Here is a 25,856-nt window from a genome sequence, read left to right on the forward strand (position 1 = left end):
TAAAGGCAGACCATGTGGGCGGCACGGCTTGGCTGCAGTGAGGCCATCCGATTTCTGCAATCCCACTAGCCACCACCTCAAAGGCACCCAATGTAGCAAACACCAACTAAAAAGCAAGTAAGCAGAGGAGAATACAGGTAGGGAAGGTAACGAAAACATCCCAGCCTTTACCTGCAGGAGAAGCTCTTGCAGCTGGGCCCGCTTCTGCTTTATCCGCTCCATCCGCCTCTGCTTCTCTATCTTCAAAATACAGATTACAAAACAACATGAACATGTTTCAAGTACAAAGTATCGCTCATTTTCAGGTCCCAATTCTGAGATATCAAGAATTTTCTTCAGGAAATGCAACTCATTTTAACTACCATCATCAATAATGACAAACCACACCTCTTTGGGGAGCAGGGGTTGGAGTGAGTGAGCAGGCAAGACAGCAGAATCCTGGCAACTGTTATCAGTAATGACATCCATCTGCTTAATGATACTTGGTATGCAGTACTTGTTGCTATTTGTTGCTATCTCTTAAGTTCTAGCAGAGTAAAAGCTAAGACTTAGGAACACTTTCTCTGTGTGCTCTGTGTGCCAGCACTCAACTCAGCACTTCTCACACATTATATAATTCACCTTCACAAAACTATGTATGAGGTAAGTACGTTGTCAACCATTATGCATGTAAGGAAAGGGAGGAATAATTGCCCAAGCACACAATGTTTAGTGCCTGTCAAGAATCTAAGCCATCTGGTTCCAGAGACCCTAATATTAACTGCTTTGCAGCCTCCCAAGAATGAGATAAGATCTCATTTAAGGTCTCAGTTTAACAGACTTTTATTTATTTATTTATTTATTTATTTTTATTTATTTTTTTGGTATTTCTCTGAAGCTGGAAACAGGGAGAGACAGTCAGACTCCCGCATGCGCCCGACCGGGATCCACCTGGCACGCCCACCAAGGGGCGAAGCTCTGCCCACCAGGGGGCAATGCTCTGCCCCTCCGGGGCGTCGCTCTGCCGCGACCAGAGCCACTCTAGCGCCTGGGGCAGAGGCCAAGGAGCCATCCCCAGCGCCCCGGCCATCTTTGCTCCAATGGAGCCTTGGCTGCTGGAGGGGAAGAGAGAGACAGAGAGGAAGGAGAGGGGGAGGGGTGGAGAAGCAGATGGGCGCCTCTCCTGTGTGCCCTGGCCGGGAATCGAACCCGGGACTTCTGCACGCCAGGCCGACGCTCTACCACTGAGCCAACCGGCCAGGGCCAGACTTTTATTTTTACTTTAAATTTTATTTACTTATTTATTTAAACATTTAACTTACTTGCTTTTTTCCCCTGTTAGAAATCACATGGCTAACTGCCAGGTCAACGAATACACATGGTATTTGAGACTTCTGAGACAAAGTTCTCTCTAAAAAAGTTTTACCAGTTTTCACACTCATTCGTCGCGTACTTCCCAACAACCCAGCCAGGACTAGCACCCTCTTTCCAGAGAGGGCACAGGACCCTCTAAGCTTCCATACGTGGCCCTGATCATACAGAAGTTAATTTTTAATCTTATACTATCTTGTATCATTTCCTGTTTCACACATGTAAATATCTCTTTCCTGATAAGAGAAATTATGCTGGATGTCTCTCTTCTTCTTGTTTTCTAATTCCTTCCTTTACTTCTTTATTACTGAAGTAAAATTGGCATATTCATTTTAACTGCTTTAAATAAGCACAGCTGCTAATACAGATAGCTTACATATTCAATATACAATTCCTACTTGTAGTAAAATACATACTTATGTGACAAACTTCCCAGCTTCAAAGGGCTATTATTTTCCTCACTCTGGCAACTCCCGGAAAACATGTTAGAGTCTGAACTTCCTTGTAGGTGAGTTCCACACCCTCTCTTTGGGCAAAAGTCAATGACATCAAATAAGACATTTTTCTTGTCTACTCTAAGAGAATATGTCCTATTTGCTCCCCATCCACTCTAGTCTGCACCAGGAGCTTCCTCTCATTCCTCTAACCATTACCATACTTTAATCCTGAATTACTTTAGATTGACTGTAAATTTATGGCCATCTACATTTGAAGATATAGCAGTTCCCCCCTGACCCCACCTCCCGCCAAACACAATCCAAGCCGTACGGACTCGACCTCTAAAACACTTCTCCAACCTCACTGCTACCGCCTTACCTTCCCTCTTCATCTTCCTGTTGGTTCAACTCTCAACCCATTAGTGGAGTAATTCTTCAGAATACATCCTATCTGACTTCCCCTTTATCTCCAATAGCTTCCCCTAGTTTACAGGGTCAGGTCCCAACTGCTTAGCACTGAGAGACATACCCCCTTCTCCTACCTGCACTCTGGCCACACACAGCTGTGGACACGCTTTCTTATGCATGCCTCTGCCCAAGCAGGCCGGAAGGCCCTCTCTGCCCTAATCTGCTTGGCAAACTCCTATTCCTCCTTTGTAACTGAGCTCAGGGATATATGTGTATACACATCCATTTTTTGGTAAAGCCGTTCCTTATCTCTCTTTCTAGAAAAGCTGTACATACTTCTTTCATAGCATATTTTTGGTAACTCCTTTTATATTTCTCCTCTCAACCAGAATGAAAGCTCCTTGGAGTCAAAAGATTTTTTTTCTTGTACAAACTTTGGTTATCAAATAGCAGATGATAATGATTTTTGTTATCTTAATATTACTGGTTAAATGATCCTCAAATTCACACTATCGGAAGGAGAAAAGGACATTCCCACTGCAGCACATAAATAAAATTATTCTATGATTTCTGATAAATGTGTTTTCTCCCTCCATCCAGAAGAATAATGATACCAAATAATGAGAAAAACATGAAATCAACCATATTTATCACCATTAGCTATCTTTAACCTCAGTTTATTCCCTTTATGGCCATGACAGTAAAACAATGTCAAATTTGGAAACAATATGTCACAGGGCACATGTTCATTTAGGAAACATTTTCTATAACAATTACAGTTAACAGAATAAAAAATGTTTTTGCACATATCGTATCCAAATTCATGTAACTGCCAAACATTCTATCCATTCTGATGAAGATACAAATGAAATACTATTTTGTTGCCACTGATTCTAGAATCAAAGGTAAAAGTTTAAATGTAAAAAATAAGTAGACAGCTGAATCCATTTTGGGGGGCCCATACAGCAAGCATTACAACAAATAAGACATTATTTCTATTACACAAATCACCAAACATTTATTATTAGAGTGCTCAGAATTAAATCAGAATAAAGATCTTCTCTAAGAAACAGTAAAAATCAAGTCATTTAATTCCTATGTCCCTTGTTTTGTCAGGACATCAGTTAGATCAGGGGTCGGGAACCTATGGCTCGCAAGCCAGATGCGGCTCTTTTGATGGCTGCATCTGGCTCGCAGACAAATCTTTAATAAAACTATAATAACGTTAAAAATATAAAACATTCTCATGTATTACAATCCATTCATTTCCTACTGCTCATGTACATGGTTGTGGGTGGCTGGAGCCAATCACAGCTGTCCTCCGGGACAACACCAAATTTTTATTGGATAATGCGTAACGTACACAGGTCGTTGTATGGCTCTCAAGGAATTACATTTTAAAATATGTGGCATTCATGGCTCTCTCAGCCAAAAAAGTTCCCAATCCCTGAGTTAAGACTATACATCTAAAGTTCCTTCCAGATCTAAAACTCTACATAAAAGAGTCTGTTAAAAAAAAAAAAAAAAAAAAAAAAAGAGGACAGAGTAGGCACATTTAAGACTTTGCTTCTAGACATATGTCTTCAGTTTGACACAAACTCATAAAAATTCTCTTAAAAAAAAAGACATAGTATAAACAATGAGAAATATTTTACTATTATGTGACTATATTTCAAAATTAAAATGTCTCTGATATAAAATAAAGTGAACTACTACATATAAATAGATTCTCCTCATTTACCTCCAGGTTTTGACATTCCTGAGCAGAATTGGTCGGTAGGCCAATCCACTTGATTTCTTTTTTTTCCTTTGAAATGATGTTCATTGCCATTAGCACATTTAAAGCATCATAAACTCTTCGCCTAATGTTCTTCTGATCATAAGCCTGCTAAGAAATATTTTTATTAAGGATAAAAGTTAAGGATTAAGATACAGTCACAAGCTATTAAATATTTAATAACATTATTGTATCCTCAAAGTATTGAAATAATTCTATACCCAGTGAAACTATCCTTCAAAAGTAAAGATGAAATAAACATACTTTGAAACAATCAAAAACATAAAACAATCTAAAAAATAAAGATTATGTTACTAACATCTAAATTTTAAAAATACTAAACCATCTTATTGAGGGAGAAGAACAATGATTTAAGACAGGTTGGAAATGTAGGAAGGAATGAAGATCAACTCAAAAGGTAACTATGTAAGGAAATCTCAGTTAAAACTACTCTCTGTATGAAACATAATGTCTTGTGGAGTCTAGAATATACACGGAATTAATATACATGACAACAATAGTATATACAGCAGGAAGGAGAAACGGAGTTAAAGTGGCTAAGGCCTTGCATTGTCTGGAAGGATATTAAAATTTGAAAAGTCAAGCATGCATGTTTTAATCTCTAAGTAAACAGTGCATCTCAAAATGTGGTCCATGGACTACTATGATCTGTAAACTGTTAACTAGCTTACAATAAAAATAGGGAACTTGCACCAAAATATCATCACATAGATCACTAACGCATACTTTTTAGTTCAGGTGACTTAAAAAAAATTTATTTTAGTAGCAAGACTTTCTCAATGAAGAAAATTGTATTAATTCACACTATGGAAAAAGTCCTTTATCTTAAAGTGGATGGGTAGTTCCTAAAATCAAAATCCAATCAATCAAATACCATGATAATAAATGATGGTGGAAGACACTGAATCCATTTAAAGGTAGAAACAAACTTAAATAAATGGGAGATTTAAGTTATAGAACTGAATGCAAATAGTATTAGAAATCTCGACCCTGTAGAAATGGTAATAAAACAACAAATATCAGGAAAAAGCAACAAAGTAGGTCAGTTATTTTCTCCTCCTTGATATTGGATTCAAAGCAAATGAACTATTCAAAGCAGATGAACTAGGTTTTTGGCACAATATATTTACTTAAAGTCATAAAAACAACTGCAATATTCTTTTAATAACCACCACTTACATATTCAATCTGAATCCTGTGGGAGAGGGGAAAGATGGGAGATAGGAGTATATCTAAGAATATTAATCCCCTTTTCCCCTCCATAATCAAGATACTGATCTACAGGTGATAAACCAGGAAATAAAATACTAAAGTTACTCAGAGTTATAAAGATATCCAATGAAAGAACTATAGACTATAAACCTTCCAAATTATCAGAAAAATAACAGCAGCAAAAACCACCACACCTCTTGCTTATACCTGGGGGTAGGGATGCAGTGGTTAATAAATATGTATGTTAAATGTTGAAAAGTGGTTAGAAGAAATGCCCTAGTGTAGTGACATCTGAGTGAAAATAAACGGAGGGGGCAGATAAACCACATAAATCCCTAGCAAAGAATGCTCCAGGCAAAGGAAACAACAGTGCAGTGGCCTGAAAAGGAGCCTCTCTGGCTGACATAGTCACAAAGTGCGCAGTAACTGAGGGAATGCACAGATGAGATCAGAGACGTCATGGTGGGCTTGCTTGCAAATCATTTTGAGAACTTTGGCTTTCACTCAGAATCAGAATGCCATATACTTTTTTTCAAGTGCAGACAGAACATTAAAAAAAAAAAACCCATCATATAACGGCTCACAAGGAAAATCTAAAAGCAATAAAAATAAATAAATGGTTCATAAATAATAAAAGTAAAAAATTCATAACAAACAAAAAGCACTAGCATTGGAACTGTAAGAATTCTAGCCTGTCCCAAGCCTGAAACCCCCAAGGTCCCTGGCTTGAGCACGGGGTTGCCAGCTTGAGCGTGGGATCACTGACATGATCCCATGTTCGCTGGCTTTAGCCCAAAGATCGCTGGCTTGAGCAAGGGGTCACTGGCTCAGCTGGAGCCCCCCTAACCCTCGCCTCATCAACGTACATATGAAAAGCAATCAACGAACAACTAAAATGATGCAACTATAAGTTGATGCTTCTCATTTCTCTTCCTTCTTGTCTGTCTCGCTAAAAAAGAAAAAGAACTCTTTATAATGAAATTACTAGGCCAAGGAATAACATTATATCAAAATCAGTAAGAGCTAAAGCAATCTAGAAAAGAAAAAGTCATAGCCACAAAGACTTTCAATGATGAACAAAAATAATAAAAGTAAATAAAGTATATATCAAACCCTGCACTGTACAGTAAAGAGAGTGTTAAATAAAGATAAAAACAAATTAACTGTAAAACAGGAAATCAAATACAAACAAATCCAAGAGATGGTATTTTGGGCAAAATAACTGCAAATAATTTGGAAAACATGATGAAATAAAGGATTTTCTTAAAAAGCATAAAACATTTAGCTAAGGGAAACAAATTCTAATCAGACACATCACTAAAGAAGGAATAAAAAAACCTATCTAAAGATTAACACCCCCCCCCCCCCCCCCCATAAGGCTTGCGGCTGATCAGAGGAGGCAGCCAGCTCACTGTGACTCATCAGAGAGCCAGCTTGGGAAGTTCAAGATTAACCCTCCCATGCTTGACTGGCAAGTAGTGCAGTGGATAGAGTGTTGGACTGGGACCTGGAGGACCCAGGTTTGAAACCCCAAGGTCGCCAGATTGAGCACGGATTCATCTGGTTTGAGCACAGCTCAGCAGCTTGAGGCCAAGGTCGCTGGCTTGAGGAAGGGGCTACTTGGTCTGCTGTATTCCCAAGGTCAAGACACGTATGAGAAAGTAATCAGTGAATAACTAAGGTGTCGCAAAGAAAAATTGATGTTTCTCATCTCTCTCCTTTCCTGTCTGTCCCTCTTCTGACTCTATCTCTTTCCCCTCCCCCCAAAAAAGATTAACCCCCCACCGAATTCACCAAGCCTAGATGGTATCACAGGTTATTTCTATAAAATTTCAGGGACCATAAAGAGACATCCAATGTTATTAAACCTATAATGGAATGAAGAGGAAGATTAAAAAAAGCCTCTAGAGCCTGACCAGGCGGTGGCACAGTGGATAGAGCATCGAACTGGGATGCCAAGGACCCAGGTTCGAGACCCCGAGGTCGCCAGCTTGAGCGCAGGCTCATCTGGTTTGAGCAAAACCTCACCAGCTTGGACCCAAGGTCACTGGCTCAAGCAAGGGGTTACTCGGTCTGCTGAAGGCCCACGGTCAAGGCACATATGAGAAAGCAATCAATGAACTAAGGTCTCGCAACGAAAAACTGATGATTGATGCTTCTCATCTCTCTCCGTTCCTGTCTGTCTGTCCCTGTCTATCCCTCTCTCTGACTCTCTCTCTGTCCCTGTAAAAAAAAAAAAAGCCTCTAGATTCATATTATAAAGCCAGCATAATACTACTCATCAAAACTACAAAGGTGACAAAAACAAAACAAAAATAAATTTCATTCATGACTATTAGCATAAAAATCTTAAATTTTCAGGAAATTAACTAGAATTTGATTAAATTCAACAATTTCTTATTTTTGAATTGAGGGGAAAATTGAGGGGGAAAAATGTTCATTAAAAGGCAAAACAGCCCTGGCCAGTTGGCTCAGTGGTAGAGCGTCGGCCTGGTGTGCAAGGGGTCGCGGGTTCGATTCCTGGCCAGGGCACACAGGAGAAGCGCCCATCTGCTTCTCCACCCCTCCCCCTCTCCTTCCTCTCTGTCTCTCTCTTCCCCTCCCGCAGCGGAGGCTCCATTGGAGCAAAGATGGCCCCAGGCGCTGGGGATGGCTCCTTGGCCTCTGCCCCAGGCGCTAGAGTGGCTCTGGTCGTGGCAGAGCGACGCCCTGGGGGGGGTAGAGCATCGCCCCTGGTGGGCGTGCCGGGTGGATCCCCGGTCGGGCGCATGTGGGAGTCTGACTGTCTCTCCCCGTTTCCAGCTTCAGAAAAAAAAAAATACAAAAAAAAAAAAAAAAAAGGCAAAACAAAAGAACCGACCCTAGCTTGGTGGCTCAATAGAAAAGAAATGTCCCGGTGCAATGAGGTTGAGGGTTCAACCCCCGCGGTCAGGGCACCTATGAAAAGCAATCAAGGAGTTCACAATTAAATGTAACAACTAAGTGGAACAAGTTGATGCTTCTCTCTCTCTCTCTCTCTCTCTCTCTCCCTCCCACTTCTCCCTTCCTCTCTCCATCAATGGTAAAAAAAAGAAAAAAATATTTTTGCTTAGCCTGTGGTGGTGCAGTGAGTAGAGTGTAGAACTGGAATGCTGAGGTCGCTGGTTTGAAACCCTGGGTTTGCCCTGGCTGGATAGCTCAACTGGTTAGAGCATCCCCATGAAGAGTAGAGGCTGCCGATTTGATCCCTGGTCAGGGCACATACAGGAACAGCTTAATGGTCCTGTCTCTCTCTCTCCCAGTGCCTCTCATTAAAATCAATCAATAATTAAAAAAAAAAAAAAAAGAGAGAGAGAGCCTGGCCAGGCGGTGGCACAGTGGATAGAGCGTCAGACTGGGATGCAAAGGACCCAGGTTCGAGACCCCGAGGTCGCCAGCTTAAGCGAGGGCTCATCTGGTTTGAGCAAAGCTCAAGGTCGCTGGACCCAAGGTCGCTGGCTTGAGCAAGGAGTTACTCGGTCTGCTGAAGCCCTACGGTCAAAGCACATGTGAGAAAGCAATCAATGAACAACTAAGATGTCGCAACAAAAACCTGATGATTGATGCTTCTCGTTTCTCTCCGTTCCTATCTGTCTGTCCTTGTCTATCCCTCTCTCTGTCTCTAAAAAAAAAAAAAAAAAAAAAAAAGCCTGGGCTTGCCTGGTCAAGGCACATAGGACAAGCTATAAATGAACAACCAAAGTGAAGCAACTATGAGTTCACGCTTCTCATTCTTCCTCCACTCCTTTCTCTGTAAAATCAATAAATAAAAAAAAATCTTTATTAAAAAACCAAGTTTTTAAAAATCTCAAAATAAAAACTTCATCATAATTAAGGATAAAGTACTACAACTATGTCTACTAAAAACTCAATATGATGAAAAAAACTGCCAACAAAACAAAAACAAAAATTCACTTCAAATGACTAGTTACTATTACTTAATACTGTTGTGGAGTACACATAGTATCAATACATTTAAATAAAATGTAAACTGATCCATAATTATAAAGAGGATATCAGCAGTTGCCTGGGGCTAGCAGGAAGAACCTTCAGAGAATTATGGAAATAATCTTATCTTGATTATGGTGGCTGTTCCATAGGTGCACACAACTGTCCAAACTTGAAATAAATACATCTTAATGTAGATAAACTATTCTACAATAGAAGGAAAAAAATAAAAGTTTAACTGAATACTTAAAACATGTATATTTCCTTACCTGTATGTAATTTTATCTCCATTGGAGAAAAAAAAGAATGATTTATATGTGGTAAAAAAAAAAATCTCCAAGATACATTGTAAAGATAAAATTAAGAATGCAGAATGCAAAGCACAGTCACATTTGTGCTTCAAACAGGAAAGAAATACACTTTAGTGTGCGCATGCATAAAGGACTTCTGGACTGATACTTGAGAATCTGGTAATAGAATATTGCCTTTGGGGTTGTGGATTAGGGTCTGCGGTCTGTGGTAGAAATAAGATTTTTTTTTCTTTCTTTTTTTTTGTGTGTGTGTGTGAGAGAGAGACAGATAGAGATAGGAAGGGAGAGAGATGAGAAGCATCAACTCACCCTTGTGGTACCTTAGTTGTTCATTGATTGCCTTCTCATATGTGCCTTGACTGGAGGGCTCCAGCTAAGCGAGTGCCCCTGACTCAAGCCAGTGACCTTTGGGTTCAAGGTAGCTACCGTGGGGTCATGTCTATGATCCCACACTCAAACCAGCAACCCCATGCTCAAGCTGAGAGCCTATGCTCAAGCTGGATGAGCTGGCACGATTTCGAACCTGTGTCCTCACTTTCCAGGCCGAGGCTCTATCCACTGTGCCAACGCCTGGTCAGGCTATCTTCTTTTTAATTGGAGGAATAATACATGAATATGTTAATAAAAATTTCAGTTGTACTGCCTGACCAGAAGGTGGCACAGTGGACAGAGCGTTGACCTGGGACACTGACGACACAGGTTTAAAACTCCAAGGTTGCCGGCTTGAGCATGGGCCTCACCAGCTTGAGCAAGGGGTCGCTGGCTTGGCATCAGTCCCCCAAACCTCTGGTCAAGGCACATATGAGCAGCAATCAATGAACAAGTAAGATGCCACAAATACAAGTTGATGCTTCCCATCTCTCGCCTTTCTTGTCTGTCCCTCTTTCTCTTTCACTTAAAAAAAAAAAAAATTTCTTGACTTAAAGAAACACTAAAATTTTCAGAAATGCATCTAAAGTCATTTAAATATAAAAAGTATGTTTAAAGAAAATTCCTTCAGTGACCCCCCCAAATTATATTTTAAAAATACTTGTTCACATATATGTGAAAACAAATAAGAATTTTTTCCTAAACAAAACAAACAAAAAAATCAACAACAAAAATTCCCAACAGCCAATCTGAAACCCTGAAGTAAAGGCAGAGTTGGGGATTCCCTAGCTTGTCTGAAGTTCTCAAATTGATGACACGGACAATCCAAAGAGGTACACTGCTGTATCACTCAACACAGTCAATGTCAAGTACATGATTCACCTACCGAATCAGCTGCCAAATGGTTATTTGAATTGGTGAACTCTGATACCAGCTCATCAGCTACTTCATTATATGACGTTGTACCTTTCCGTTGAACTTTCTCACACACTTTCATTGAAAAATGTCTCAAGCCTTTTCCATTTTTATCTCCTTTTTTGCTTCGTTTACTAAAAGAAAGAAAACTGTATTTATACTCCATTATACTTACTCAGAGACTTCCTTTGCAAAACTATAGAATAATCAGAAAATGGTAAATTGATTTTTGCTTCAAGTGGTAAGTTTTAATTGAATTAGAGATGAAAAAATGTTTAAAACTTAAATTTTACTTGAAATGCCTAATAAAGTATGAAGTTAGAGTGCTTTTCTTATGCATATCATATATTTCTTCAACAAATATTTACTGACCAGTTACTACTATGTAGCAGGCACTGTTCTATAAACTGAGATTGTATCCATGAGAAGAACAGATAAAACTGTGCCCCAGTAGTTTATAGACTGGTCAATACTTATGTTTTTGTATTCTATAAACTATAGTTCTTTTTCACCTAAAATGAAAAGTACTACTATTCTCAGTTTCATTTATCTATTCAATTTTCAAACAAAGGTTAGTGGTATTAATAATGAACCTAAATTTTCAATTATTTCAAGCCTGGTTAATGCATAGGCCTAAACTTTGATAAGATAATCATTAAAATTTTCAGGAGTTCAGTTTAGTACTTACTAACCTGAGTAGCTTAGTTTTACTAATCTGAGTGCCAACTAATTATATTCCAAGAACTATATTAGTGATTGGCAGTACAAAAATGACAATAGAGGCAAAATCCTTTCCCTCAATAAGTCATGGGGGTTGGGAGAGAGAAGAAGCAAATAATGATAAATAACCCAATATAATAAGGTTGGTGTCAAGTCAGCATTATTCACAATGTTCTGTGGAAACTGGGGAGAGAGACACCTAGTCTAACCTGGAGGAGGAAGACTTGATGGATTGAGTCAAGTGAAAATAATGAACAAAATGAAAAGGCAACCTATATAATAGAAAATATTTGCAAAACCTTTATTTTTTCTGATAAGGGATTAATTTCCAAAATATCCCCAAACTCCTACAACTCAATAGAAAAACAACAACCAAATAACTCAATTAAATAGGCAAAGGACATGAATAGACATTTCTCCAAAGAAAACTTACAAATGGCTAGTAGGCATATAAAAAGATGCTCAACATTAGTAATCATCATGAAAATGCAAATTAAAACCAGGTATTACCTTACATGAGATAAGATGGCTCTTATAAAACATAAAAAAGATAAGGGTTGGTAACAGTGTGGAAAAATGAGAACCTCTGTACAGTTTTCAGGAATGAAAAATAGCACAGATGCTATAGAAAACACTATTAATGCCTGACCAGGCGGTGGCGCAGTGGATAGAGTGTCGGACTGGGATGCGGAGGACCCAGGTTCGAGACCCTGAGGTCACCAGCTTGAGCACGGACTCATCTGGTTTGAGCAAAAACTCACCAGCTTGGACCCAAGGTCGATGGCTCGAGCAAGGGGTCACTTGGTCTGCTGAAGGCCCATGGTCAAGGCACATATGAGAAAGCAATCAATGAACAACTAAGGTGTCGCAACACGCAATGAAAAACTAATGATTGATGCTTCTCATCTCTCTGTTCCTGTCTATCTGTCCCTGTCTATCCCTCTCTCTGACTCTCTCTCTCTGTCTCTGTAAAAAAAACAAACAAACAACATAATGAAGCTTCCTCAAAAACTTTAAATAGAATTTCCATATGATCAGTAATCCCACTTCTGGGTGTATATCCTAAAGAACTGAAATCGGGATTTCAAAGAGATATCTTTACCCACATGTTTATTAAAGCATTATCCACAATAGCCAAGATATGGAAACAACCTATATTAGTTCATAAGTGAATAAATGGATGAAGAAAATATGATATACATACATACAATGGAATATTATTTAGCTTTAAAAAAGGACATTCTGACATATGTGACAACAAGGACAAACCTGGAGGATATTATGCTAAGTCAGACTCAGAAAGACAAATAATGAATGATTCCACTTACATGAGGTACCTAAAATAAACTCATAGAAGCAGAGAGCAGAATGGTGCTTGCTAGGGACTGGAACACACTACGAATTTTCCTCTTCACCAGCTCCAGAATTTTCATAAGCAATATAAAACTGAAGGACAGAACTCGACATTGGCTGAATTAAGAAATTAAACTTGTCTTTGGAAGGTTGGTAGGACACTGTGCCAAAACTCAATGTCTACACCAAAATTTAATAGTAGTTGGAATAGCCAATACCTGTAGTACACAGATTTGGTTCTGGCAACTCAGTCTATAAAAACTTCAGCTCTGGCCGGGTGGCTCAGTGAATCAAGTGTTAACCTAGAGCACCAGAGGTTGCGAGTTTTACCCCCGGGGTCAGGGTCTGTACAAGAAGCAATTGATGAGTACACAACTAAGTGAAACAAGGAGTTGATCCTTCTCTATCTCTCTCATCACCCATCCTCAAATCAATAGAAAAAAATTTTAAAACCTTTGAAAGTTAAGTGAACAATGCCTCCAGTACAAGAACATTGAAAAGTAAAAGGCTAGCCTGACCAAGCGATGATGCAGAGGATAGTGTGTCGGACTGGATGCAGAGGACCCAGGTTCAAAACCCCAAGGTTGCTGGCTTGAGAGCGGGCTCATCTAGCTTGAGCGTGGGCTCGCCAGCTTGAGCGCAGGGTCTCTGGCTTGAATGTGGGATCACAGACATGACCCCATGGTTGCTGGCTTCAGCCCAAGGGGTCACTTGCTCTGCTGTAGCCCCCTAGTCAAGGCACATATGAGAAAGCAATCAATGAACTAAGGAGTTGCAATGAAGAATTGATGCTTCTCATCTTTCTCCCTTCCTGTCTGTCCCTATCTGTCCCTCTCTGTCTCTCTCTCTCTGTCTGTCACACATGCACACAAAAAAGTAAAAGGCTATATAAAGAACTCAATTCAGCCCAACAACAATCAAAAGAACAATCCAGTTTAAAAATGGGCAAGGAATTGAATAGATATTTCTCAAAAAAGATACACAAATAATCAATAAGCACCTAAAAAGATGCTCAACATCACTAATCATTAGTGAAATGCAAGTCAAAACCATACTAAGATTCCACTCGGACCCACTAAAATCTAGGAATAAAAACAGGAAGTGTTGTGAGGATATGGAGAAACTGGAACCCTTCTGCACTGCTAGTGAGAATGTAAAATTGGGGTAAAAATTATTATAGTGGTTCCTCAAAAATTTAAACATAGAATTACCATATGATCCAGCAGTTTCACTTCTGGGTATATACCCAAAGGAACTAAAAGCAAGGACTCCAAAAGATAATCGTATAGTCACGTGCATAGCAGCAACATTCATAATAGTCAAAAGGTGGAAAAAAAACAAAACATCAACAGATAAAACAAAATGAGTTACATATAATGTGATATTATTCAGCCTCAAAAAAGAATGAAATCCTATACATACTACAACACAAATGAAACTTTAAGACCTGATAACCGAAATAAGCCAGGCGTGAAAGGGTAAACATTATATGATTCCTCTTATATGAGGTACCTAGAATAGTCAAATTCATAGAGACAGAAAGTAAAACTTTGGTTACCAGAGCCAGAGGAAGCGGGGAGTTATTGCTTAATTGGAACACAGAGTTTCAGTATGAGATGGTCAGAAAGTTCTGGAGGTGGACAGTGGTGAGAGATGAACAATAATTTATTTTCTCTGTAGTATTTTTAGGTTTGAGTTTATTTACATTTTGTTTTCTTTTATGCTTACATGTTGATGGTTTCATGGCTTCATTAGCCAGTTTATCTCTGTATAATAAGATGCTGTGATTTTAGCATTTCATCATCAATTATGGCTAAAAAGCCAAACTCAATGTAAAAGAGCTCAGGCTTCTCCTGGTCAGTTTGACACAGTCAGTTGCTGTGTCATCCCGAGATGCCAAGGTTGCAGGTTTGATCCCCGGTCAGGACACATGCAGAAACAACCAATGAATGTACAACTAAGTAAAACAACAAATGAATGCTTCATAGCACTATCATTCACAATAGCCAAGAAGAAGAAATAACCCAAATGTCCATCCTTAATGATCAAACAGACAAAATGTAATATAGCCACACAATGAAGTGCTGTACTACTACTATATGCTACAACACGGATGAATCTTGAAATTCAGCTAAATGAAAGAAGCCAGTTACAACCTCAACCAAGGCAGGAGTCCTGTTTTCTTGAGATCAATTCTCCAAGTTTCAGCATGAGATACTGTCTGGTTTCACTTCTTTCCTTTTCTTTTTCTTTTTTAGTAAGGGGAGAGAGAGACAGGAAAGGAGAGAGATGAGAAGCATCAACACAGTTGTTCATTGATTGCTTTCTCATATGTGCCTTGGGGCGGGGGGCTCCAGCTGAGCCAGCAACCCCTTGCTCAAGCCAGCGACCTCTGGGTTCAAGCCAGCGACCAGGGAGGGGGTCATGTCTATTATCCCACGCTCATGCTGGCAACCCTGTGCTCAAGCTGATGACCTTAGGGTTTCAAAACTGGGTCCTCAGCGTCCCAGGTTGACGCACTACCCACTGCACTGCCATCTGGTCAGGCTGTCTTTGGTTTTTTAAATTATTTTTTAGGACTTTATTCATTTTAGAGAGAAGAGAGAGAGAGAGAGAGAGAGAGAGAGAGAGAAAGAGAGGGGAGGAGCAGGAAGCATCAACTCCCATATGTGCCTTGACCAGGCAGGATCAGGGTTTGAACTGGGACCTCAGCATTCTAGGTCAACACTTTATCCACTGCGCCACCACAGGTCAAGCAGGCTGTTTTTGGTTTAATTTCTATGCATGGAAATAGGATGGGAGAGACACAAGAGGATTTGGAGAATTGGGAAGGTTTACTTGGCCTAGGTGCTCCTTGGATGGTCTTCACTTCATTACCCCACCAATTCATCCTTGCTATTTACACTTGTCAACTCTACACAGGCCTGAGCCTCTCCATGAAGTATAGGGGAGAATGATGGCTTCCATCTCCAATTCTGACTTCTATGCATATTTCAGGATGTAGATTTCTCTACTTTCACTGTCTTTCATTATAATCACAGTACTTTTCATCTTCCTATTGGTAAAGTCCATTTTGTATCTCTACCACTTTCTTTTTTCTTTTTTTGGTGACAGAGACAGAGAGAGGGACAGATAGGGACAGACAGACAGGAAGGGAGAGAGATGAGAAGCATCAATTCTTCGTTGCGGCTCCTTAGTTGTTCATTGATTGCCTTGACTGGGGGCTACAGCAGACCCAGTGACCCCTTGCTCAAGCCAGTGACCTTGGGCTCAAGCTGGTAAGCCTTGCTTAAACCAGAAGAGCCCGCATTCAAGCCAGCAACCTCAGGGTTTCAAACCTGGGTCCTCCGTGTCCCAGTCTGACGCTCTAGCCTCTGTGCCATCGCCTGGTCAGGCTATATCTCTACCACTTTCTACAGCACTTTTAGAGATTTATTTCCTTTTATTACTTTTCACATGAAAACAACAAGATTTTAGGAGTTGGGGTGTAAACATGGTGTTCAGTTTATCATCTTAAACTGGAATCTCCCTATCTAAATCTTAAATAAATAGAGTTTACACACTTTCTTAGAACCTGAGGTCTCCAAAGCATCAAGATCCTCTTTCTAAATAACACCAAATTTGGCCACAGGATGTAAACACTATCTCCATTAGTCCATAAATCAAATAAAGAAACCAGCAGAAAGCATTCTTTACCAAATAAAACCAAATTGAAAAATTAAAAAATAAATAAGAAAATAATACTAATATAGTATAGTTTGAAAAGCATATTACATTTTAATAATTTCATTTCAAGTACTCAAAAGAATTGTCCTCAAAGAAGAAAATGTATTTATTTCTCTAGGCACTTACTGGAATCTTTTTATATTTTCCTAATAATTTATTTTTATTAACAAAAGTAATATAAAACTAAAATTTGTAGTATAAAACAGTATACCCCAGGTATAAGTTGTAATAAATGTATTCCATTTAAATAAATTATACATGGGAAATACATGTTTACCCCTTATGGTCTTTTACTCCCTCCCTCCCTGAGGATGTCATACAGCCTGTGACATGCTAATGAGCTACTTCCATACAATGATATTATTACTTAGATTCCTAAACTTCATGTATCTAAAACAAAACTCAATCCCTCCCCAAACCTACTCCTAACAATAATAAATGTAAATGGCATCAATGTTCATCCAGCTGTTCATAGAAAAAGAATAAAAGAAGCCATTCTTTATTGCCCCCTTTCTTTCTTTCAATTTCTTCATAAACCGTGTTGGTTCTACCTCCAAAATTAATTCACTTTTCCCCCATCTCCACTGCCAAACAAACCACTGCCCCCTGTAACAGCCTTCTGATTCCCCTGCTCTTATCTCCTTAGAATCTGTTTCTCCCTCAGCAGCCAGTGTAAATTAGATCATGTCATTTCCCTTCCTAAAACCCTCCTGAATATAAAGACCAAATTCTCTACTGTGACCTACAAGGCCTTTCATGATCTGACTCCTGCTTATCTCTCCATCCTCACCTCATACCACTCAGCCTTTCTTACTCTTTCTAAGCCACCGTGCTTCCCCAAGTACATCAACCTGGCCCCTCACTGAGGAGCTCTGCATTTGCCATTCCTGCTGCCGAGATCTCCTGGCTCCACCACATCACCAGGCTATTCACACGCCTGACTTCCTTGTATTCAAATGTTATCTGCTTAGAGAGGCTTTTGCATACCACCTATCAGAGTCTAAAATGATCTTATTTGTTTATTATCCGCCCATATTAAGTCTTTAAGAGCAGAGACTTTTATCTCTTATTTATTATTCTCTTCAAGGTCAAGAACACAGCAACACTTAACAGATCTTCAGAATATTTGTTAAATGAACTTCATATACATCATTGAAACAGTACAAATATAAGGTCTACGGGAAGTTCTGTCCGTTTTTGGAATAAAACAAAATACAAATTTTCTTACCATCAATAAACTTTATTAAATAATATAATTGCCATTATTATTAATGATTTCTTGCCAGCGTGAGGGCTATTTGTATATCCCATTTTTGAAAAATGTTTTATCTTTTTTTTTTTTTTTTTTAATATACACTTTTTTTTTTCTCCAATTTTCTGAAGCTGGAAACGGAGAGACAGTCAGACAGACTCCCGCATGCGCCCGACCGGGATCCACCCGGTACGCCCACCAGGGGGCGACGCTCTGCCCACCAGGGGGTGATGCTCTGCCCCTCCGGGGCGTCGCTCTGCCACGACCAGAGCCACTCTAGCGCCTGGGGCAGAGGCCAAGGAGCCATCCCCAGCGCCCGGGCCATCTTTGCTCCAATGGAGCCTTGGCTGCGGGAGGGGAAGAGAGAGACAGAGAGGAAGGAGGGGGAGGAGGGTGGAGAAGCAAATGGGCGCTTCACCTATGTGCCTTGGCCGGGAATCGAACCCGGGTCCTCTGCACGCCAGGCCGACGGCTCTACCGCTGAGCCAACCGGCCAGGGCTGAAAAATGTTTTATCTTTTGATGCGAAAAATTGAACCAGTGCTTGTTTGATATCTTCTTCATTTTTGAATTTTTTGCCCTTCAAAAAATTTTGTAAGGACAAACACAAGTGATAGTTGGAAGGTGCTAAGTCCGGGGAATATGGTGGATGCGACAGACATGCTTCTGTAGCATTTCTTCCTTGTTGAAATTCGTAAAAATTACAGTGGCGTAAATGAACTTTATCAGTAGCCATGGGTACACTATGGTTTCACACATAAGACTAATGTGAATCAACTTTGTTTTAGTTAATTTGCTACGTCAGTATGTATACATTAAGTGATAAAAATAGAGAGGCACACATGCACCAAATAAACATGTGCTTACGTGTCGAAACTTATTGTGATAGAAACGGACAGAACTTTCCAGTAGACCATATCTATCTATATATATATATATATATTTAGGTTTTTTTATTCATTTTAGAGAGGAAAGAGAGATAGAAGGGGGGAGGAGCAGGAAGCATTAACTCCTGTTTGTGCCTTGACCAGGCAAGCCCAGGATTTTGAACCGGCGATCTCACTGTTCCAGGTTGACATTTTACCCACTGCACAACCACAGGTCAGGCCAGTACAGATATTTTTCTTAGCTCTAGTCTAAATTCTATCATTCTATTATAAATAAACAGAACTTCAACTGAATTCCAACAGAATAAAGAAATTAAGGACTCTCTTTCCCCAGAGATCCCAAAGCAAAAGCAGACCTATTTAGAAGAGATGCATTTAGAAGAACATTATCTGATTCTGTCCAAAAATAAAAGGAGAAAGTGAACAAACATCCCCTAGGATCAAAACCCCAGGCACGATCAAGAAGGGAGTTTTTTTTGTTTTTGTTTTGTATTTTTCTGAAGCTGGAAACGGGGAGGCAGTCAGACAGACTCCCGCATGCGCCCGACCGGGATCCACCCGGCATGCCCATCAGGGGGCGATGCTCTGCCCATCCGAGGCATCGCTCTGTCGCGACCAGAGCCATTCTAGCGCCTGGGGCAGAGGCCAAGGAGCCATCCCCAGCGCCCGGGCCATCTTTTGCTCCAATGGAGCCTCGGCTGCAGGAGGGGAAGAGAGAGACAGAGAGGAAGGAGAGGGAGAGGGGTGGAGGAGCAGATGGGCGCTTCTCCTGTGTGCCCTGGCCGGGAATCGAACCCGGGACTCCTGCACGCCAGGCCGACGCTCTACCACTGAGCCAACCAGCCAGGGCCAGGAAGGGAGTTTTCACAGCTCCCTCCACAATCTCTGTGGGAAGTCCAGTGGATCAGAACACAGGAAAAGAATTACTGAGAATCATCTCAATGGAGCCTTCACTCATCAAAAAAGATTTCCTCGCCCTGGCCGGTTGGCTGAGTGGTAGAGCGTCGGCCTGGCATGCAGGAGTCCCGGGTTCGATTTCTGGCCAGGGCACACAGGAAAAGCGCCCATCTGCTTCTCCACCCCTCCCCCTCTACTTCCTCTCTGTCTCTCTCTTCCCCTCCCACAGCCAGGGCTCCATTGGAGCAAAGATGGCCCTGGCGCTGAGGATGGCTCCATGGCCTCTGCCTCAGGCGCTAGAATGGCTCTGGTTGCAACAGAGCATCGCTCCCTGGTGGCATGCCGGGTGGATCCCGGTCGGGCGCATGCGGGAGTCTGTCTGACTGCCTCCCAGTTTCCAACTTCAGAAAAAAAAAAAAATTAAAAAAAAAAAAAGATTTCCTCAGAAACCTACTTGCTTCTTGCAAATGACCTTAACCAAGGAACAGCTGTGTAAAACACACTTAAAGATGTACTGTACTGTAGTAAGATGAAGATAAAAAGCTAGTATATAGAGTGTGTCCGTAAAGTCATGGTGCACTTTTGACCGGTCACAGGAAAGCAACAAAAGACGACAGAAATGTGAAATCTGCACCAAATAAAAGGAAAACTCTCCCAGTTTCATACCTATTCAGTGCAGTTCGATGTGGGCTCACGCACAGATTTTTTAGGGCTCCTTAGGTAGCTATCCCGTATAGCCTCTACAGACTCGTCACTGACTGATGGCCTACCAGAACGGGGTTTCTCCACCAAACTGCCGGTTTCCTTCAACTGCTTATCCCACCGAGTAATGTTATTCCTATGTGGTGGCACTTCGTTATAAATGCGCCAATATTCACATTGCACTTTGGTCACGGATTCGAATTTAGGAAACCACAGAACACACTGAACCTTCCTCTGTACTGTCCACATCTCGACTGGCATGGCTGTGGGCAGCTCCACCGTATACACAGTGTTATGTCATCATCTGCGCATGTGCACATGCTGCCACATCATCCTACAGAAACTGGGAGGGTTTTCCTTTTATTTGGTGCAAATTTCAAATTTCTATCATCTTTTGTTGCTTTCCTGTGACAGGTCAAAAGTGCACTCTGACTTTACGAACACACTGTATATCTACATATATTGATGTATAAACACCTGGAGAAACCCAATATAAATATTTACATATCAGCCTAACCAGGCGGTGGCGCAATGGATAGAGCGTCAGACTGGGACGTGGAGGACCCAGGTTCGAGACCCCGAGGTCGCCAGCTTGAGCGCGAGCTCATCTGGTTTGAGCAAGGCTCACCAGCTTGAGCCCAAGGTCGCTGGCTCGAGCAAGGGGTCACTTGGTCTACTGTAGCCCCCTGGTCAAGGCACATATGAGAAATCAATCAATGAACAACTAAGAAACCACAATGAAGAACTGATGTTTCTCATATCTCTCCCTTCCTGTCTGTCTGTCCCTATCTGTCCCTCTCTCTGACTCTCTGTCTCTCCTACAAGAAAAAAAAAAATTTACATATCATACTAAATCAATATATGAGACACTGAAGACATAAAGATTAGTCTATGGTTGACAGCTGGCTTTTTCAACCTGAACACTTGTGAGAAGAAAAACAGATGTTTTCCAACATTATAGAAATATTTCTTGATTTGCAAGAAAAATGCAATAAATTTGGAGGAAAATAAACATTTGTAATAACAATAAAAACTACATGTAGTAATGTTTGTGATTTGACTGGGGTGGGGGTTCATTACAGAAAAATTATATTAAAAAAGAAAAAGAGCCTGACCAGGTGGTGGCGCAGTGGATAGAGCGTCAGACTGGGATGTGGAAGACCCATGTTCGAGATCCCGAGGTTGCCAGTTTGAGCGTGGGCTCATCTGGCTTGAGCAAAAAGCTCGCCAGCTTGGATCCAAGGTCGCTGGCTCGAGCAAGGGGTTACTCGGTTTGCTGAAGGCCCACGGTCAAGGCACATATGAGAAAGCAATCAATGAACAACTAAGGAGTCACAATGTGCAAGGAAAAACTAATGATTGATGTTTCTCATCTCTCCGTTCCTGTCTGTCTGTCCCTGTCTATCTCTCACTCTGACTCTCTCTCTGTCTCTGTAAAAAAAAATAAGAGAAAAAAAGAGAATAATAAATAGTACTAGCAAAAAAGAAAAAAAGAAGCTACAGAACCAGATGCAGAGAGGGGAAGTTGAATCAATGACTGTACCAACAAAGTTAACGAAACACTTTTAATGTGATCTTTAGAAGTCTTTATCTTATGAAGGAGAAAGTAAAAAGAACCTTATTTTTTATACTGTTTGCAGTACATAGGTGCCACCAATCATAAATAATGAATAGCTCTACTTTAAGGCCTTAAATGTTACTAAAAACAACTGTAAGAAGTTATACGGCTACCCTTTCTTAAGATAAACACAAAGACCAGTATGAGCAGGAAAGAGGAATTTCCATTAGAGAAAAAAGAACATATTGCCATATATTTCTATATGATACAGCAGTTCCTCACATATGTTGTGTCTAAAACAGTTTAAAACCAAAAAGCAAGCAACAAAGGCCACGAGGGAACTAAAACAGAGCTGTGTCAATATAAAAACATACGGCCCCAAGATTCTCACTCAGAGCCTATTCACCTTTATTTTAGACTGAAAAAATAAAAAAAAAATTTTTTTGAGAGAGACAGAGTGAGAGGGACAGATAGGGAGAGACAGACAGGAAGGGAAAGAGATGAGAAGCATCAATTCTTCGTTGCAGCACCTTAGTTGTTCACTGATTGCGTTCTTTATGTGCCTTGACCAGGGGGCTCCAGCTGAGCCAGTGACCCCGCACTCAAGCCGGTAAGCCCGTGCTTAAGCCAGATGAGTTCTCTCTCAAGCTGGTGACCTCGGGGTTTCAAACTTGGGACCTTTGCATCTCAGTGTGACAATCTATCAACTGCGCCACTGCCTGGTCAGGCTAGAATGAATTCTAACACAATTGGCCATCTAGTTTTTCAAAGCCCAGCAAGTCAGAGATAGAATACAGAAAAGCAGAAAACTATTATATTGAGAGCAGGTGATTTAACAGAAGAAAGGAGATTTATAACAGGAATTAGAACAGCCCTCGCCGGTTGGCTCAGTGGTAGAGTGTCGGTCTGGCATGCAGGAGTCCCAGGTTCGATTCCCGGCCAGGGCACACAGGAGAAGCGCCCATCTGCTTCTCTACCCCTCCCCCTCTCCTTCCTCTCTGTCTCTCTCTTCCCCTCCCGCAGCCAAGGCTCCATTGGAGCAAAGTTGGCCTGGGCGCTGGGGATGGCTCTATGGCCTCTGCCTCAGGCGCTAGAATGGCTCTGGTTGTAACAGAGCGATGCCCCAGATGGGCAGAGCATCGCCCCCTGGTGGGCATGCCGGGTGGATCCTGGTCGGGCGCATGCGGGAGTCTGACTGCCTCCCCGTTTCCAACTTCAGAAAAATACAAAAAAAATAAATAAAAAATTAAAAATAAAACAGGAATTAGAGCTTGACCTGTGGTGGAGCAGTAAATAAAGGGTCAACCTGGAATGCTAAGTTTGCCAGTTCAAAACCCCAGGCTTGCCTGGCCAAGGCACATATAGGGGTTGATGCTCCTCCCCTCTCCCACTTCTCTCTCATTCCCTCTCTCTCTCTCAAAATGAATAAAGATTTCTTTAATTTATTTTTTATTTTTTTAATTTTTTTTTTAATTACAGAGACAGAGAGAAAGTCAGAGAGAGGGATAGATAGGGACAGACAGACAGGAACGGAGAGATGAGAAGCATCAATCATTAGTTTTTCATTACGTATTGCAACACCTTAGTTGTTCATTGATTGCTTTCTCATATGTGCCTTGACTGCGGGCCTTCAGCAGACCGAGTAACCCCTTGCTCGAGCCAGTGACCTTGGGTCCAAGCTGGTGAGCTTTTTTGCTCAAACCAGATGAGCCTGCGCTCAAGCCGGTGACCTCGGGGTCTCGAACCTCAGTCCTCGGCATCATAGTTCGACACTCTACCCACTGTGCCACCGCCCGGTCAGGCGAATAAAGATTTCTTTTTAAAAAATTCTTTTAATTTAAAACAGGAATTATAAAATTTTAGAGTCAAAAATAAAATTTAAAAAGCATGACTGGCAAGGTTTTATTTAAAGTAGTAACAATCTTACAAAATTCAAACGCTCCTAAGACTATGCATCTTATTTTTACAGTGCAACATTAATACCATACCTAGTATAATGATTTGCATGAAATATTAAACTAAAGTCCAATAATGATCATAAAGTGATAGTTTTTTTTTTAAATATCTCTTTTTTTTTTTTTTTTTTTTCATTTTTCTGAAGCTGGAAACGGGGAGAGACAGTCAGACAGACTCCCGCATGCGCCCGACCGGGATCCACCCGGCACGCCCACCAGGGGGCGACGCTCTGCCCACCAGGGGGCGATGCTCTGCCCATCCTGGGCGTCGCCATATTGCGACCAGAGCCACTCTAGCGCCTGGGGCAGAGGCCACAGAGCCATCCCCAGCGCCCGGGCCATCTTTGCTCCCATGGAGCCTTGGCTGCAGGAGGGGAAGAGAGAGACAGAGAGGAAAGTGCGGCGGAGGGGTGGAGAAGCAAATGGGCGCTTCTCCTGTGTGCCCTGGCCAGGAATCGAACCCGGGTCCTCCGCACGCTAGGCCGACGCTCTACCGCTGAGCCAACCGGCCAGGGCCAAGTGATAGTTTTTTAAAAAATAAAGTGATAGTTTCTATTTTATTTTTATTTATTTATTTTTATTTTTAAAAATTTTTTTAAAGATTTTTTCTTTTATTTATTCATTATAGAGAGGGGAGAGAGAATGAGAGAGAGAGAGAGAGAAGGGGGGAGGAGCAGGAAGCATCAACTCCCATATGTGCCTTGACCAGGCAAGCCCAGGGTTTTGAACCGGCAACCTCAGCATTTCCAGGTTGATGCTCTATGCACTGCGCCACCACAGGTCAGGCCTATTTATTTTTTTGTGGCAGAGACAGAGAGAGTCAGAGAGAGGGACAGATAGGGACAAACAGACAGGAAGGGAGAGAGATGAGAAACATCAATTCTTTGTTGTGGTTCCTTAGTTGTTCATTGATTGATTTCTCATATGTGTCTTGACCGGGGGGCTACAGCAGACCAAGTGACCCCTTGCTCAAACCAGTGACTGTGGGCTCAAGCTGGTGAGCCTTGCTCAAACCAGATGAGCCCACACTCAAGCTGGTGACCTCGGGGTCTTGAACCTGGGTCCTCCACATCCCAGTCCAACACTCTATCCCCTGCACCACCGCCTGCTCAGGCTAAAGTGACAGTTTTTAATTCTGGGGAGTTTCTCACTTGGTAGGTAGGCATTTATATTTTTTCAGTAGACCATAGGTGATTCTTTCTTTTTTATTTTTTTATTTTTATTTTTTTAATTTTTATTTATTTATTCATTTTGAGAGGAGAGAGAGAGTGAGAGAGAGAGAGAGAGAGAAAGGGGGGAGGAGCAGGAAGCTTCAACTCCCATATGTGCCTCAGACCAGGCAAGTACAGGGTATTGAACCGGCGACCTCAGCATTCCAGGTCGATGCTTTATCCACTGCGCCACCACAGGTCAGGCTCTTTTTTATTTTTTTAAGCGAGAGAGAGAGACAAGAAGGGACAGAGATGAGATGCGTCAACTTGTACTTGCAACATCTTAGTTGTTCATTAATTGCTTTCTTATATGTGACTTGACGGGGGGGGGGGGAGCACTACAGCAGAGCAAGTGACCCCTTGCTCAAGCCAGCAACCATGGACTCATGACAGTGACCACGGGGTCATGTCTATGATCCCACGCTTAAGCTGGCGACCCCATGACTCAAGCTGTTGAGCCCGCACTCAAGCTGGTAACCTCAGGGTTTTGAACATGGGACCTCTGTGTCCCAGGTTGACTCTATCCACTGTGCCACCACCGGACCCCCACAGGAGATTCTGATGCACCGGAGAATTCAAAACCACTGTCTTATCAGTCTAAGGAAAAGTTACATTATACTTGATAGGATATTGAATAATGAAGTGAGAATTTACTATCATCTTTAAATGTGTTCAATAAAACTTGCTTTTAAAATGTTTGGGCATGCTGAGGTAATGTGGACTATTCACTTTGGTATACTACTTCATCTCCTAAAAATAGGAAGGAAGCTAAATGACATTATCAATAGCCAGTCTATTCACAGGATAATTTCCTTTGAAATCATATACAG

The 25,856-nt window shown here is 41.2% G+C and overlaps 1 protein-coding gene across 13 annotated transcripts in view; it reads right to left on the minus strand.

Moving 5' to 3' along the window:
- The window catches only part of TFDP2 (transcription factor Dp-2), a 191,264-nt gene that overhangs the window by 18,874 nt on the left and 146,534 nt on the right, over positions 1–25,856 (minus strand). For 12 of the 13 annotated variants that reach the window (XM_066350493.1, XM_066350497.1, XM_066350489.1 and 9 more), the window contains 3 exons: positions 10,738–10,900; positions 3,937–4,083; positions 172–240 (listed from right to left, as the gene is read on the minus strand). In XM_066350493.1, the coding sequence (XP_066206590.1) occupies positions 172–240; positions 3,937–4,083; positions 10,738–10,900 (379 nt within the window). The remainder of the gene's footprint in view (positions 1–171; positions 241–3,936; positions 4,084–10,737; positions 10,901–25,856) is intronic. The other variant, XM_066350490.1, reaches the window with a different exon arrangement.

The sequence above is a fragment of the Saccopteryx leptura genome, chromosome 10 (assembly GCF_036850995.1).
Source record: "Saccopteryx leptura isolate mSacLep1 chromosome 10, mSacLep1_pri_phased_curated, whole genome shotgun sequence".
NCBI lineage: Eukaryota > Metazoa > Chordata > Mammalia > Chiroptera > Emballonuridae > Saccopteryx > Saccopteryx leptura.